Here is a 15775-nt window from a genome sequence, read left to right as displayed (position 1 = left end):
CTCCCAAAATGCTGGGATTACAAGCATGAGCCACTGCATTTGGCCAGCTCATCTAATGTTGACAGGTGTCTTGCCTCCCTCCTTATCTCTGTTCCCAGCTGGCACTTCTACTACAAATGGGATTTCTTCATGTAACAGGAAAATGGTCTCCCATCAGCCCAGTTTACATTACTTCAGTGTAGCTGGCCACTCCTGTCTTCTGGAGCTCAGATACAACACGTCTGAGAATGTTCTCACAGGCCCATTTTACATCAGGGGTTCCATCCTTAGACCAGTTGCAGCCCAGGAAAATGTGGTTCTCTGATCAGAGAGGATTTCCCCATGGGCTCTGTTTCTAGAAAAAGGAGGGGTACAGAGCAGATAAAACCAGCATAGTCCACTACACCCCCAACCACGAGGGCACATTCATTCAGTCGCAGGTGTCTTCCCCCGACTGGAATACTCTCCAAGCCCCACCTACTTGACAAACCTCGGCTTTTAAGACCAAGCCTTCCAGCACACACTCGCTCACACTCATCCCTTAACAGAGTTGAATCCATCCTTTGGGCCACCTTTGCCCCTTGTACTTGCCTCAGTTATTTCACTCACTCGCTCACTCACCCACTCACTCCCTCCTTTGTTAATTTAACAAATGCTGGCCGGGCACGGTGGCTCACGTCTGTAATCCCAGCACTCTGGGAGGCTGAGGCGGGCGGATCACCCGAGGTCAGGAGTTTGAAACTAGCCTGGTCAAAATGACAAAACCCTGTCTCTACTGAAAGTACAAAAATTAGCCGGGTGCGGGGGCGCATGCCTGTAATCCCAGCTACTCCAGAGGTTGAGACGGGAGAATTGCCTGAACCCAGGAGGCGGAGACTGCAGTGAGACAAGATCGCACCATTGCATGCCACCCTAGGCAACAGAGCCACACTCTGTCTCTCAAAAAAAAAAAAAAGTGCTTAGGGCACGTTGCACCCAACTCCTGTTGGGTTGTGAGTTTCTTAAAAGCAGGAATCGTCCCTGTCATCTTGGGATCTCCAACCTTTGCCAGAGTGCTTGGCCCACTGTCGGGGCTCGGTAACTACTGGAGGCCACAACCTTAAATATTGGGGTGACTGCAGGACTTGGCCACCCCCTGACAAGATGGAGAACCTGGGGTGCTGGGTACAGAGGGAGGAACTGAATGCCACAGGTTGCCCAGCTCAAGTCAGTCATTTATCTATGGTCATTGTAAATCCATCATACCCTAGACTTTCAAGAAGGACTCTGTGCCTTCTGTAGCAGTGAATGGCAGAATTCAAACTATAACACATGCCTGGTTTGACCTGATATATTGTGCATGGGAAGTGGTTATTTTTCACATGTTAAATCTGATACTCTTAAGAGGTCATGGTAGCCAACTTGAATTCCCTGTGGTTATGAACTTCTTCGTGGTGTTACTTGTTACCTTGTAAGGCAGCCCTATAAGGGGCAACTCGCTGTCTCCTGGCTACTTTGTCTATCAGTCTAGTTTTTTTCTCTAGGACCACAGGGAAAGTGATCCCTCACCTTTCCAGTGGCCATTTCACATCATGTTCATTCATTTATTCATGTGTTTATATATGCATCCGTTAATACAATCATTCATTTAAAAACAGTTTTAAGGCCTATTTTGTCCAAAACGGTCAAGTTCTCTGTTCCCATTGAGCTGACATCTTTAGAGAAGAGAACTAGACAGTTAAGCAACAAATCAAACAAACAGGAGAAATAAAATTATCACAGAGCCATGAATAAAGAAAATAGGGCAAAACAAGGGTTGGGGCAAATTTTGATAGAGTAGACAGAGCGATGGCTTTGAGGATGAGGCACCTACACACAGTGTGGGAGAAGAGCATCTAGGGAATTAAAGGAAGGGAAGGTGGTCAGTGTGGCTTGCGTGGCAGTGAGGGAGGGGAGAAAGATAGAAAATGAGGATGGAAGTCTGAGCAGGGTGGTCCATGCCTATAATTCCAACACTTTGGGAACCTGAGGCAGGAGGATCACTTAAGTTCAGAAGTTCAAGACCAGTCTGCATAACAGCAAAATCTCATCTCTACAAAAAAAAAAAAAAAAAAATTAGCTGGATGTGGTGGTGTGCACCTGTAGTCCTAGCTACTTGGGAGGCTGACGTGAGAGGATCGCTTGAGCCCAGGAGTTTGAGGCTGCAGTGAGTGTGATGACGCCACTGCACTCCAACCTGGGCAACAGAGTGAGACCCTGTCTCTAAAAAAATAATAATTTTTTAAAAAGAGAAGAAAATGAGGATGGAGTGGCAGGCAGGGGCCAACACATATGGGACCTTGTAGCCATGATGAGGCGCTAAGAAACTCTTGTCAGAAAGAGAGAAGCCTTTTGAGGGTTTAAAACAGAGGTGTGATGTATAATTTTGCAAGAGCACTTTGAATGTGGGATCTTGAGGTAGATTTCCAAATCTGTAAAGACAACAGGGAGCTGCCTGCTACTTTTATTTTGAGGAATCAGAAAGGTTCTGATTTAGAGGTGAGTGTTGGAAGCCCTGGAGAGAGAGAGCACCATAATATCTGGAGCCAGAGTCGAGTATCCCAAAACAAGTCATGGGATTCTCCTCTTGGAAGGTTTTGGAAGGGCATCCTCCTTTTCTAGATAGCCAGATTTGGTATTCTTTGTTTTTCCCATGTCCCTCTTATGAATTCTCAGCAACAGGGGAAAAAAATAGGAGGCAAGAGACCTTTCATTATTTCCTCATGGAGAAGGATGTCTTATCCTTTGCTGCCACTGTTGTCTGTGATGGAACCCACGCTGCCAGGGAGGAGTGGATGTCTCATTGTCAGAACCAGAGTCATGGACAATGTATTTATGTGTTTTTTAAGATGCACATCTATTTAAAAAAAAAAAAAAACAGACAAGTAAGCATCTAGTAAAAACATTGCCACACATGATGGCTAAAGGGCAGTATCCTTAATACACAGAACTCACCTCAGTAGGAAACCAGAGGCCCTATTTTGTTTTGAATGGAAAAGGATGTGAATATACTTTTACAGAAAAGAAAATGCAGATGGTTAATAAAAAGTGTTTAATTTCACTAGAATCGGAGAAATGCAAACTAAAACAATAGCAGGATACAGGGTATCTTTTGAGGGGGAATTCTGTTGTCAAATTGAAAAACAGTATTTTTCAAAAACTGCAGTGCTGGTGAGGCTGTAATGAGACGGACACTCAAAAACAATTTGTGAGATGTATCTTAAAAAGGGGACTTTTTTGGGGTATCTTACAAAAAGTTTATACCCTTTAATCCATTAATCCCACTTCTTAGGATCTATCTTATGAAAATAATTTAAATTAATGGCACTAATTTGTATGTAGCATATTGGAAATAGCCTATATGATAATAGTAAATGATTGGTTGACTTAATTATGATATATCATTCAGTGAACTATTGTGTAGAAATTGGAAATTATATTTTGGAAGATATTTTTGGTAGTAAAGAAAAATATTTACACTATACTATTATGTGGAAAACATTAAAATCAACTAATAGAAAGTATGGAGCAATTATGAATGTGAATGCATGCTATATACATTGAAATTGGTCATTGGATCAAAAATGTATATACAAAGGTTGTTAGGAGTTTCCTCTGCATTGTAAAATTATAGGTACTTTGTTTACTTCTTTGTACATGCCAAGGAATTTTTGTTTTGTTATGCACAAGGAATGTGTATTACTTTTAAAATCAGATAAAAGTAGCAAATGGTTATAAGTGCTCCCTATTGCCCCATCCTGGGCAACAGAGCCAGACCCTGTCTCTGCAAAATAGAAAGCAGTAAGTGCACCTTATTGCCTGTCAGAGACACACCCACAGTCTCCCTTCATTCCTTCTTCCTTCACTCTGTTGCTGTAATTCCAAGATTCTAACCCTAACCCTAACCACAGAGTGATACGAATACTGTCATACCCTTTTGAATGTCAATGTCATTTCTACAGTGAGACTGATTTTTTGTGTGTGATTTAAAAGTAAGGAATCCAAAAATAGTTTGATCTTTGGCGGTATGAATCAAACAATGTGTGAATCCTCCTGGGGCCCTGTGATGGAGTCAAAATCATGTGGACTTGGAGCCAGATGACCTAAGTTCAAATGCAGCCCTCCTGCTCCCGAGCTTTGTGATTCAAAAAGTTCATAATTTCCCCGGGCTGCAGTGTTTCCATCTATAAAATAGGGAGATGGTCCAGACCTTTACCCAGGTCTGTTTGTGAGCGCTCATCAGGATCCTCTCTGTAGAGAGACCTAGCAAATAGCCTGGCACGGACCTGGCCATCAAATCCATACTCTTGCTGCTTTCCAGAGGTTGCTACTTGAACAAAAAAGACAAGATGTGTTGGTTGATTTGAGATCTGCAGGAACAAGAGCCAGAGCTGTGAGGCTACACAGACCCGGCCCTGCTGCCTCTCTGCAGTGTATCTTTTTGAATGAGTGACTTAGTCTTCCTGAGGCTCAGGGTGCTCGTTTGTGAAATGGGAGTTGATGACAACACTCACCTCCTAGGGCAGTTGTCCTCACCATAGATAATACATACGTTCAGTAGAGTGCGTGGTACCTTGCAGAATCTCAGTCGATTCACTGAGTTATTTGATATATTTTTTTCTGGTTGCAAGTGAAATAGATGTTCAATGTAGGGAATTTAGGAAAGAGCCTTTAAGAGAGAGTGAGAGAGAGAGAGAGAACGTATGTAGTGCTCCCAGCCCTTTGACTTGATGGTGGAGTAGCTGTGCCTTTGCACCTAACCGCCCTCATCCCCTACCCTCTCCCGCTTCTGAACTAAGCTGCCGACCTGCAAGTCAGTGCTATCATCCCCAGCAAGCTGTGGCCGGACGCCCTGGTGTTTCATCAATGCCCCAGTGTGGTAACACTGCTCTTGGCTCTCTCAGCAGATCCTTCAAGCCAGACTTCATCTTGGTCCGCCAGCACGCCTACAGCATGGCCCTGGGGGAAGATTACCGCAGCCTGGTCATCGGCCTGCAGTATGGAGGGCTGCCTGCTGTCAACTCTCTCTACTCCGTCTACAACTTCTGCAGCAAGCCCTGGGTGGTAGGTGACAGGGCAGGCTGACCTGGAGGGATCTAGGAGGCAGTGGGTAGCCTCCCGCTCTGCGACAAGCCCACTCCCTAGCATGGAGGCCTCAGTAGTAAAAATTCTTATTTAAGCAACTGAACTGAACTTGGATCCTAGGGCTCTTGTTGGAATTGTTGCCTAACAATTATGTTAATGTTATATTTTATATATTATTATGATAAATATTTATAGGCCGGGCACGGTGGCTCATGCCTGTAATCCCAGCACACTGGGAGGCCAAGGCAGGAGGATCACCTGAGGTTGGCAGTTGGAGACCAGCCTGACCGTCGTGGAGAAACCCCATCTCTGCTAAAAATACAAAATTAGCCAGGCATGGTGGCGCATGCCTGTAATCCCACTGTAATCTCATCTACTTGGGAGGCTGAGGAAGGAGAATCCCTTGAACCCGGGAGGCGGAGGTTGTAGTGAGCCGAGATCGTGCCGTTGCATTCCAGCCTGGGCAACAACAGCGAAACTCCGTCTCAAAAAAAAAACTTTATAATAAATAAATACATATATATAAATATGTACATATTATATATTATACATGTTACATGTAACATATGATATATTATTTACATATATGTAATAATAATTGATCTTTGTAATATATAATATATAATACAGTGATACAATATATACTATTAATAATAATATATAACAAAACATATTATTATATAACAACATATTATGATATGGTGTTACGTTATAACATTAGTCATAAAGATGTGCCATATTGTTTTATGAACAAATATCATTATTGTTGTTAACAGCAGACCCCATTTATTGAGCACTTACTATGTCCCAGAAAACTATGCTACCTGGCACTCATACTGTCATTCTCATGTGAAGTGAGTGTCACCCCTTCGTTTTACAGAGACAGAAGCTCAGCTTCAGGCCAGTTAAGGAACTTGCTCAGTGAGTGGTGAGGCCAAAACTTGAGCCATCTCTCCCCAACACCCAACATTTAATTTCTCTTCTTTTATTCCTTAGTTTCAGTCATTCATTTCATTTATTTGAGTTTCCATCCAAATGTTACCTATAAGAAAGACCTCTTAAAATACTACTCCTCGGCCCAGCATGGTAGCTCACGTGTGTAATCCCAGCACTTTGGGAGGCCGAGGCAGGTGGATCACGAAGTCAAGAGATCGAGACCATGCTGGCCAACATGATGAAACACCATCTCTACTAAAAACATAAAAATCAGCTGGGCGTGGTGGCACATGCCTGTAGTCCCAGCTACTTGGGAGGCTGAGGCGGGAGAATCACTTGAACTTGGGAGGTGAAGGTTGCAGGGAGCCCAGATCGGCCACTGCACTCCAGCCTGGAGACAGAATGAGACTCTGTCTCAAAAAAAAAAAAAAAAAAAAAAAATACCACTCCTCCACTTGCTCAAGTACTCTCAAATCCCTTACCCTGCTTTATTTTTTTCCTAGATACTTATCTCCACCTAGAATGATAAATTCATTCCCAGGTTATACAGCTAGTAAGTGGCAAAGCAAGAATTTGAACCCAGGGAGCCTGGATCCACATCTAACATTATCTGTCTCTATGATTAGAAGTTATTCATTCATAATACTTCTTGGGCACTTACTGTGTTTCCGGTACTGTCCTAAGTCCTAGGAACATAGCAGTGAACAACTCAGACCAAAATCCCTGCCCCGTGGATCTTACATTCTAGTGAGCAGGGGCATGTGTGGTGCTTTAATACATATGCAATATGTCCTTTGATCAGTGACAAGGGGGAAGATCAAGGATGGAAAGCGGATGGGTAATGTGGAAGCTGGGGCTATGTGGATTGTGCTCTGTGAAGCTCATCGCTGTCTGGTCTGTGGTGTTTTGCTGTCTCTCTGTGTGACCACCCAGTGGTATAGGGTGGTAGTTGAGAGTGTGAGCTCTGAAGCCGGATTCCTAGGTCCAGGCTTCTCCATTTATGAGCTGTGCTACCTTGAGCAACCCCCTTAACCTCTCTGAACTTAGCTTCCTTATTTAGAAAGTGGTGATAGTAATAGAGCCTTCCTGGTAGGGTTATGATTTAATAGATGAAAGTGCTTAGAATGTGGCTGGCACAAAGTGCACACTCAATAAATGGTAAAAAATTATCACTGCCTGAGGTACTTGAAACAAGTTCCATGTAGAGTTGGGACACTCAGTACTTACTGAATGACTACATGCATTAATTTAATAGGTATGGATAGACTTTACCACTATTGTCATGGCCCTGGTCTCCTTCTCATTCTGCCCTAACTGGGCTTTTTGGCCAATGGCATCCAAGATTTTCAAGTGCCACTGTTAGGAAAGGGTCCTAGATAGTGTTAGCCCTTCCCCACCTTTTTCTGCAGTTACCACGATAGTAGCAACCACCATTCATCAGCACTAACTGTGCACTATCCTGAGCCCTTAACATGCATATTGTGTTTAATTCTCAGCACCGTTATGAGTAGGAGTTGCTAATATCTCCATCTTACAGATGAGGAAACTGAGGCTCACATAGCTAGTAGTAAGTGGTAGAGCTAGGCCTCTTCAAAACCCATGTGCTTACCTGTGGAATCACTCTCCCTTTCTGGACTCCAATTTCCTTGTCTGCAAAATGAGGGACCCCACACACACATGTATCGTTTTCCATATTTCTGAGTTCTCCTAAACCTTCCGAGTTGACCCCCTGCTGTGCTGCATCTGAAGGCCACTCGCCAGGGTTTTGCAAACCAGTCCTGGGCGGATGCAGAAAGTTCCTAGTTACTCTGTTTTCAGTGTCCAGGCTCTTAGTATTGAGTGACCTCCAAGTCAGCTTGGCCACTCGTTTAACCACTGGGCATCCACATGGGACCACAAATTCCAGTTGATTCCTTTACCTTGTTCAGAATCTGATTTGCTCTTCTCTGCTTATATCCACCAGCAGCTCTCCTTCACCTTCTGGGTGAATTCTAAGCTTTCTGGTCAGGCCTTTAAGGCTGGTGATCCGTGATGGATCACGCTTTGACCTCATCTCTCATCATCACCTGCAACTGACACCATAGCATGGCAGCTGCAGAGGGTCTCCAGCACACACTAGTCTCAATGCACACCTGGAGGGCCCTTTCTCCTTCTCTTATGTCATCTGCTCCAGGGGATCATCCTGACTCCCTACTGTGTCCCCCTTCCAGGTCCCATCATCCCCTATGCTTCCCTCCAGCAAGACATTAGTATCACAGCCATGCACCTGCAGCCTGTCTTCCCTCAGTCCTTGCCTCCATGTTCAGCTTGTTGCTCCGATAATAAAGCATAGTGATAGAGCTCACCTTTGAGCTCTGGAGACAACAGCTGGCAAAACAAGCAAGTGTTGAAGCAGGAGGAGAGCAATGGGAAGGGATGTGGCTTGAGCTGTTGGAAATGAGAGGGGTTGCAACAGCAGAGAAAATATTTATTAATAATAATACCTAGCATTTTAGCACTGCTGTGGACAAAGCACTGCCTTTAGCACACTGTATCCTTACAACAATCCCATGAGGTTGGATCTCCAGTTTACAAGTCAAGGAACCAAAGCTCAGAAACCTGAATTGACTTCCCAGGTTATATAGCTAGTAAGTGGCAAAGCAAGAATTTGAACCCAGGGAGGCTGGATCCACATCTAACACCATCAGTTACCATGCAAAGCTGCCTCTCTAGAAAGAAGACATTGCAGGCGAGGTGCAGGGCATGAACATCAGCAGGTGGAGAAGGACCTTGTGTGAAATGCTGAGGCTGTAGTAAGTGCTCATTAAATATGGTTGAACTGAACCCAGTGTGCTGCCTACTTACTAGGTCTTGGGCAGAAATGGAGGGGTTAACATGGCTGGATGATGGAGAGGATGAATGTCCAGCCAAGGAATCTGGTCTTTATCCTATAGGCAGGGAGCACCTACTGAAGCTCAGCTCAGAACAGTCGATGCTTGAGGCCTCAGATCAAGTGGGAGGTTTTGCCCTACTGGGTAACAATGGTTGATCAACATTCTCTCCTCTTCTATCCTAGTTCTCTCAACTCATTAAGATCTTCCATTCCCTGGGTCCTGAGAAGTTCCCGCTTGTGGAGCAAACATTTTTCCCCAACCATAAGCCAATGGTGAGTGCCCTTTTTTACTCTGTTTCTTTGCGTGATGTGGAGTGAATACAAATGTCTTGTCCTCAGTCCCTTTGGATGAAGGAGGTGGACTCTAGGGGTTGTACACTGACCACGCAGACTCTAGGGCGGAGTCACAGTGTTCTGTGGGAGTGCCTGGATTTCCTAAGGGAAATCATCTCTCCAGGTGAAATTCGGGCAGTAGGGCAAATGACAAAGGTGTACCACATTCCTTGGGCCTTGGAGATTTTCCACAAATCAGGGGACAAGTTCTGGGGGCATGTTGGAGCCAGAGGCTGCTTATAAAGGTAAAAGGTGTTTTCAACGTGAGATGTTGTTTTACTTGAGCCTTTTGTGGAACCTGATTTCAACTCATATTTTAATAAAAAGCAGTAATATTAATATTTGATTTGCATTGGTGATTGAAGGCAGTGTCCTTACATGTCCTCTTCACTTTCCAATTTCTGAATGCACCTGAGATCTCCTCTGGGAAGCATTTAGGGCTTAGCTCAGAGTATGTGGTACAGCCTCCCATTTGGAGGATACCTGGGTGGAAGAGGTGAATGTCTTTTTGAATGAGGTGAAGGGTTCTCCACCTGAAGCCAGCAAGTGTTGTGGGGAGGAGGTCTGAGCAGCAGGAAAGAGCCTGCAACATGTCTGCTTGCATAGTTGGTTGTCTTCTTAAACTGGTCAAAGGAATTCAAGGCCGTGACCCTGCGCTTGGCCTTGCAAGGAATGAGTCTTTGGGAACAGAATAATGAATAGGGTATCCCATAGTCCCAGCTGGGGACTTACTGTGGCTGGTTGTAGTGTCCAAGCTCAGGCTGCTGGCTAGACAGTCCTGTTTGAAGACACTGATGGTTAGGACTGCAGGTTCCAGGAGGAATCACTCTAACCAAGCAGAATTTTCTATTGATAATCTTTCCCCTATATCTGATCGGGCAAGAGTCACAGAATCCAGAACATGCTGGCTGAGATAAGAAGGGCACATATGAAAGCCAGCATATCCCGAAACCCTGGATTTTCCTTACTGTATGCATCCTTACAGTGGGGAAAATTCAGAGGTCATTATCAAACCAGCCTGAATTTGAATCCCAGTTCTGTCTACACACTAGGTCTCAGGAAAATGACTTGATCTCTGTGAGCCCCAACTTCTTCAGGTAAAAACCATGGTTGATTGTGGAGCAACCTCATCGAGTAGTCGGAATTTCATGAGATCCTGTATATAAAGTGCCGTACCTGGCATATGGTAGGAGTAGCTTTAAAACAAGGGTGAAAACCTGGAACATTGTCAGTGGCGGTTTGAAAATCGGGCGAGGGGTCTGCAGCCAGCCCAGCCCATTGACAGTGACAGGCCCTGCTGTAAACTCTGAAAGGAGGTTGTTACAAGCTCTGGGAAAAGGTCGCCAGCTGTCGTGAGACCTCATGAGTTCCTGGTGTTCCCAACTAGGCCAAGCCATACTTGGAATTTCAAGCAGGCAATTGACATCAAGGACTGCTGTTTGCAGGCCACCCCTCCCCACCTCCACCAGGTTGGGATTCTTAGGAAGAAAACAAGGAGGGCTGAGTGAGGACTCCAGTCTGGGGGTACTTGTGCTACCAATAGGTGATTAGGTACAGGTATATTAATAGATCCAGATTCAGCAGAACTAGGGAGGACTCGAGCAATAGAATCAGGGAGCAAAGTCAAGGCAGGGCACCTCTCCTGAGATTCCTTCCGCAAGGGAAAAGGACTGGAGCGGGGTGGGGCCAGGCTGTAGCAGTGCATGGAGGGAGGGACGTGTCCAGGCCTGGAGCTGGGGACAGACTTCCAAGGCCTGCTGGCGTGTACATAACTCCCCGTGGCGGTCAGAACACAACAAGGCAAGAGACAGCAGATGTGTGATAGAAATAAAACCACTTTACTGTTTAGAATAAAGGACACACTATAAAAAGTGAACATTATGCAACATTACAAGACAATATACATTCACGGAATATAAAATTCATAAATAACATGGAGGAAAACTGTAAACAGTGCTACAAAATTTAGCAACAAATACATTCCTTCTAGACAGGGTTCGAGATCTCTGGTTGGTTTCTCTCCATCACTTCTGGGTTTCAGGACAGCAGACTGGCTAAAGGGAAAGGCGGGTGCTGGGAGAATCTAAGAAGCCCCTACCCCCAAAGCAAAAACTATTTTCCAAGTTCTTCCCTTCCTCTTGCCTCCAAAGAGTCAATTTGGAAGTTGTTATCACATCCACCTCCCCTACTTTCCCCCATTTTGTTTTGCTTTTGCCCTCAGATTTTTATTATGTTTCTCTCTGATAAAAATACTCTAGTGACATGTTTACCGTAGGTAGCCAGAAGCCATCTTGGGGTAGTCCAGACTGTCAGTTGTCATGTGCAAGACAGAGGTCTGGGTCACAGAAGGGTAGTGTCTCCTGTGGGCCACAGTTTCCCCTGGACAGGGCTATTACAAACAGTCATGTTTCTTTAATTGTTCAAGAACCATGTTGCCACCATGAGGCTGGTCTGGAACTAGGGGAGGGTAAAAGACAGGAGTCTCTCGGTATTACCTACCCTGGACAGAGCAGAGCATTGGCCTGAGAGCTGGGAGCCTGGGCGTGGAGCTTCCTTGATTGGCAGGCAGAAGAGATGCCCAAAGGAGGCAGCGAGAACTTGGAATTGTATCTCCTATGGCCCTGGATTCTTAGGAAAATCATGGCTTCCCAACTGGATGGGCAACAGGACTTGGGGTGAAGTAAATGGTAGACTACTCAGGGCCGGGTGACACAGAACAAGAACATGAATGTACTTTAAACTTTTTTCCTACTCCAGGAACAATTGGGATTCCAATAGGGAGGAGGCTGGAGGAGTCTCAGTTACTAGTTCCTTCTAATTCCCCCAATTCACCAGTCTAGCTGCTTGCCTAGAAGTATTTTCCTCTCCATTCCACTGTAGAATTTGATTCAGGAAAATGGCGGCATGTGGGTTTCATTTTTTTTTCTCTTAAACACAATGTACACATATTACAGCCTACACATGACACAAGATTTAGCAAAATAAAATGTTCACGATATGATTGAAATACAGAAGTGTCTCAGCTACATAAATGACTTTAAATTATACAGTAAGTGAACGGGTGAAATAAAAAAGCTATAGCTTATAGAAAGCTCAAAATCGCCCTCTGACATCGCTTTGCAAAAGACCCTTCTTTGCCCAGGGCCTCCTCACCAAAGCCTGACAGATGGAGCTGTGGTTTTGCTAATTTATCGACTCTGCAGGGAAACGTCAGGTGCCTCACCCTCAGCCTTCACCCAAGTTCCTCCTTGTGTGAGAGGGGCTGACCACCCCAGGGAGTGTAAATGGCCAGATGCCCCACAGAGAAGACACTGCTGTCCCCTCGTGGGAGGGAGCTTGTGTAGGTCGGTCAGGGCCCCCACCATGCGAGACCTTGAGGTGAAGATAAGGACAATCCCAAAACATCAAGTCTGGGCTCATCCCTTCAAAACCACTGACCTGCCGGCCTCAGCTTCTTCTGCTCACACTGCCTCACAGAGAAGGCCAAGCCTCCCATTCTCCCCTTGCCAAATGGCATGACCACAGAGGGAAAGGTACATGGTAATGAAATTGATCCCAAGGAAACCCGATGCCTGTACTGTCTTCCCGCTCTGGGGTTCTGCCAAGCACCTTGCCTGGGCACTTGTGTGTGTGCAAGACACTACAATGTGTTGTCCGCTGCTTTTTTTTTTTTTTCCTTCTCCTGTTTCAATTGGCAGCTCTGTTTCCTAAAGTGGAATGAACTGAAGATACAAATACTAATAGAAGATAAATACCCATAAGCTGAAAAAAAGAGACAGAGAGCAATCATGTTCAATGTCACCATCCTACCACCCCCCCGTAAAATATACATTATCACCTAGTCTCAGTATCTCACTTTTGACACTAAAACTTAAAATACTTTTATTTAATAGGAGAATTTATATTATAGTTTTATTTCCAAAAAAAAAAAAAAAAAACCACAACAGAAACCCTACAACTGCTTGCAAACTCAGGCTTTCCCCAGTGACCAACAATTTTAATTCCAAGAGGTGAGGATCTCAGGAGGTGGCATTCACCAGGGAGCTAGGGAAAGGGGACCAAGCTGTCTCCACACCCAGGAGAGGTGTCCCTCCAGCCGAGGCAGGACACTGCAGCTCTCCCTCCTGTGCCCAGGCCCTTGACTACACTCTCATCTGCCATCTGAGCCAAGCCAGGAAGGCAGTTAAAAGGAAGGCCCCCAAACATGAAGCAGGGAAAAGGAGACGGACAGGGGTCAGATGACCTGTGATAGGGAAGAGAGGGTGCTGACGGTGTTCAGAATTTCAAATTTTAATTAAAATGAAAAAAAAAATGTCAACTTGGAATGTCATGATTTTCTTCAAACAAGCAACGACAACAAAATAGAAGAGATTAAACTATTGGCGTATTTAACAGCATTGAACAGAATTCTGTGTCCTGTAAAAAAAATTAGCTTATGTCCCCATGTGGGTATATGCAAATGCGTATACAAACATATCCCCCTAGGTGAGCTAAACACTATTCTGGAAATAGTATGCTCTACCCAAACCTACTTGGCTATATCTGTGGATAGTGTAAGATGTGTGTATTTCACCAATTTACATAAAAGCAAGCTCCCGGCCAAATCTACCAAAGAGTTTTCCAGGAGGAAATCTGGTGGGAGGCAGGGAGAGGAAAGACATTCATCTCAGTCTTTCACCTGAGCTTTTGTACAAGGCAGGCAAATTGCCTCCTGACCTCAGGCAGATGTTTAAGTCTTCACCAACTAAGAAAGCTCTGTTATTCTGGCCTAGGTGCTTGCTCCAGACTCAGGAACATCTGGTCAATGCAAGCATCCCTGGGCTGGGGAACTGCGTGTGTGCTGCGTCATCTCCGACTCTCTTGTAGTTCCTTCCTTCCCTCCCTCGCTCTTACATGCAGACACAGACAGACAGTCTAGTTGGGACATGCAGTGGCAGCTCCTGGTGTGTAAGATCTTTCACACACCTGGAGTCTATCTGCTTGCGGCCTTTGACTGCTCCTGAAATGGTTGGCCTTTCAGCCACTTCCTTGTCTGTGTCCTTTACGTATTGGAGGAAAAGGACAAAGGGAAGAGGGTCTGGGAGATGGTGAGATGGGGAAGAAGCAAGAGGGGTGGGAATTACAATCCCCAACTGGAGTAGTTTTTCATTTTTGTTTTCCTAAAAAAATAGAGATTATATTATCACGAAGAAGAGGAATACAAATTCCTCATTCTTTCTGGCATGGCACCAGAAATTCCCAGGTGGAAATGAGTGATGTCAAAACCAGAAAGAAGGGGCAGGGTGGGGCCAGGAGGATAGTTCCCAGTAAACCCCATATGATAGCATAGACCTTTCTTTAAGTGTTCCAAGTGCTAAATTTGCAAGAAAACAGGCACTAATTTCATTGTCATCATCTGGGAAGAGTTAGTGTCCGAGGGAAGCTCAGCGGGAAGGGAGGGAAGTGAGGTGGGGCAGGGTCTGGCGTTCAGGGGTCTGTGGCATTGATGATGCTTTTGTCCGGGGGGGCCCATCCTCGGTACCAGCTGCAGTAGCCGCCCTTCTGCCGGATGCAGGCATAGTGTTTGGACTGGTAGCCAGGGTAGCCGAAATTGGAGAGCATGTCGGTCCAGAGACACTCGTTCTTGGAAGTAACAAAGCATGGCAGGTAGTAGCAGGACTTGATCTGCAATTAGATAACAGGCAGCAGTTGATGGAATCTGCCACGGTACGCCCAGGCCTGAGGCTGCCGAGCCCGGGGCCACTGCAGGAGAAGCCTAGCCACATCAGTCTCTCAGTGATAATAATATAAATAGCACTAGCGAACATTTGTTGAGCACCTACTATCTCACAGACATTCTGATAAGTGCTTTGATAGTATTCTCTTTAATTCTCATCACAGTTTTATCTCCCTTTTTACAGATAAAGAAATAGACATTCTGATAAGTGCTTTGATATTATTCTCTTTAATTCTCATCACAGTTTTATCTCCCTTTTTACAGATAAAGAAATAGGAGGCTCGGAGAGGTTAAGTAACTTGTTGCAGGTCACACAGTCAGTAAGTAGCCGAATTAGACCATTGAGAGGGCTTTTTCATCTCATATAGATAGGAGATCTCAGTTGTTTTAGGAAATCGAGGAATTAGAAAGGTTACAGTATAAACTTTGGAGTCTAGCTGCCCTAGGTTGGAAACCAGATTCAGTGAACTGTGGGATCTAGGGCTAGTTAGTTAAGTTCTCTGAGCCCTCATCTGCAGAATGGAGATCATAGTAATTAAAACCACACAGGATTGTTTTGAAGATGAAATGAGAGAATGACTCAACTTACCGCAACAGCAGGAAGGCTGTACCTTGGCCCTATACTTGGGTCGGGGGACGGGCTTGGTTGAAGAAAGACCTTCTGTAGCATCTGGTCTCTGCAGTCCTGGGCCCATTTGCCCACCTGACCGATGAGTCAGCTACCAGGGTGAGCCCACTTGAAACCACTTGGCAGAACCTGCCACTGTCAGGATCCTATACCTACAGCCCTGAACTGCCAGGTGGGGCCAGGGACTCAAGAGTCCTCATGCCCCAGC

General features: G+C 45.2%; 2 protein-coding genes across 2 annotated transcripts in view; one reads left to right on the top strand and one right to left on the bottom strand.

The window, feature by feature from the left end:
* The window catches only part of SYN3 (synapsin III), a 494630-nt gene that overhangs the window by 122840 nt on the left and 356015 nt on the right, over positions 1–15775 (top strand). Inside the window, exons 4-5 of the mRNA XM_033234030.1 lie at positions 4905–5061; positions 9074–9163. Of these exons, the coding sequence (XP_033089921.1) occupies positions 4905–5061; positions 9074–9163 (247 nt within the window). The remainder of the gene's footprint in view (positions 1–4904; positions 5062–9073; positions 9164–15775) is intronic.
* Positions 11041–15775, bottom strand: part of TIMP3 (TIMP metallopeptidase inhibitor 3) — a 62374-nt gene continuing 57639 nt past the window's right edge. The window contains exon 5 of the mRNA XM_033234018.1: positions 11041–14887. Within this exon, the coding sequence (XP_033089909.1) occupies positions 14690–14887 (198 nt within the window). The 3' untranslated portion in view covers positions 11041–14689. The remainder of the gene's footprint in view (positions 14888–15775) is intronic.

Source organism: Trachypithecus francoisi, unplaced genomic scaffold, assembly GCF_009764315.1.
Source record: "Trachypithecus francoisi isolate TF-2019V2 unplaced genomic scaffold, Tfra_2.0 Lachesis_group14, whole genome shotgun sequence".
NCBI lineage: Eukaryota > Metazoa > Chordata > Mammalia > Primates > Cercopithecidae > Trachypithecus > Trachypithecus francoisi.
The sequence above is the reverse complement of the archived record's forward strand: the minus strand, read 5'-3'. Positions and strand labels throughout refer to the sequence as shown.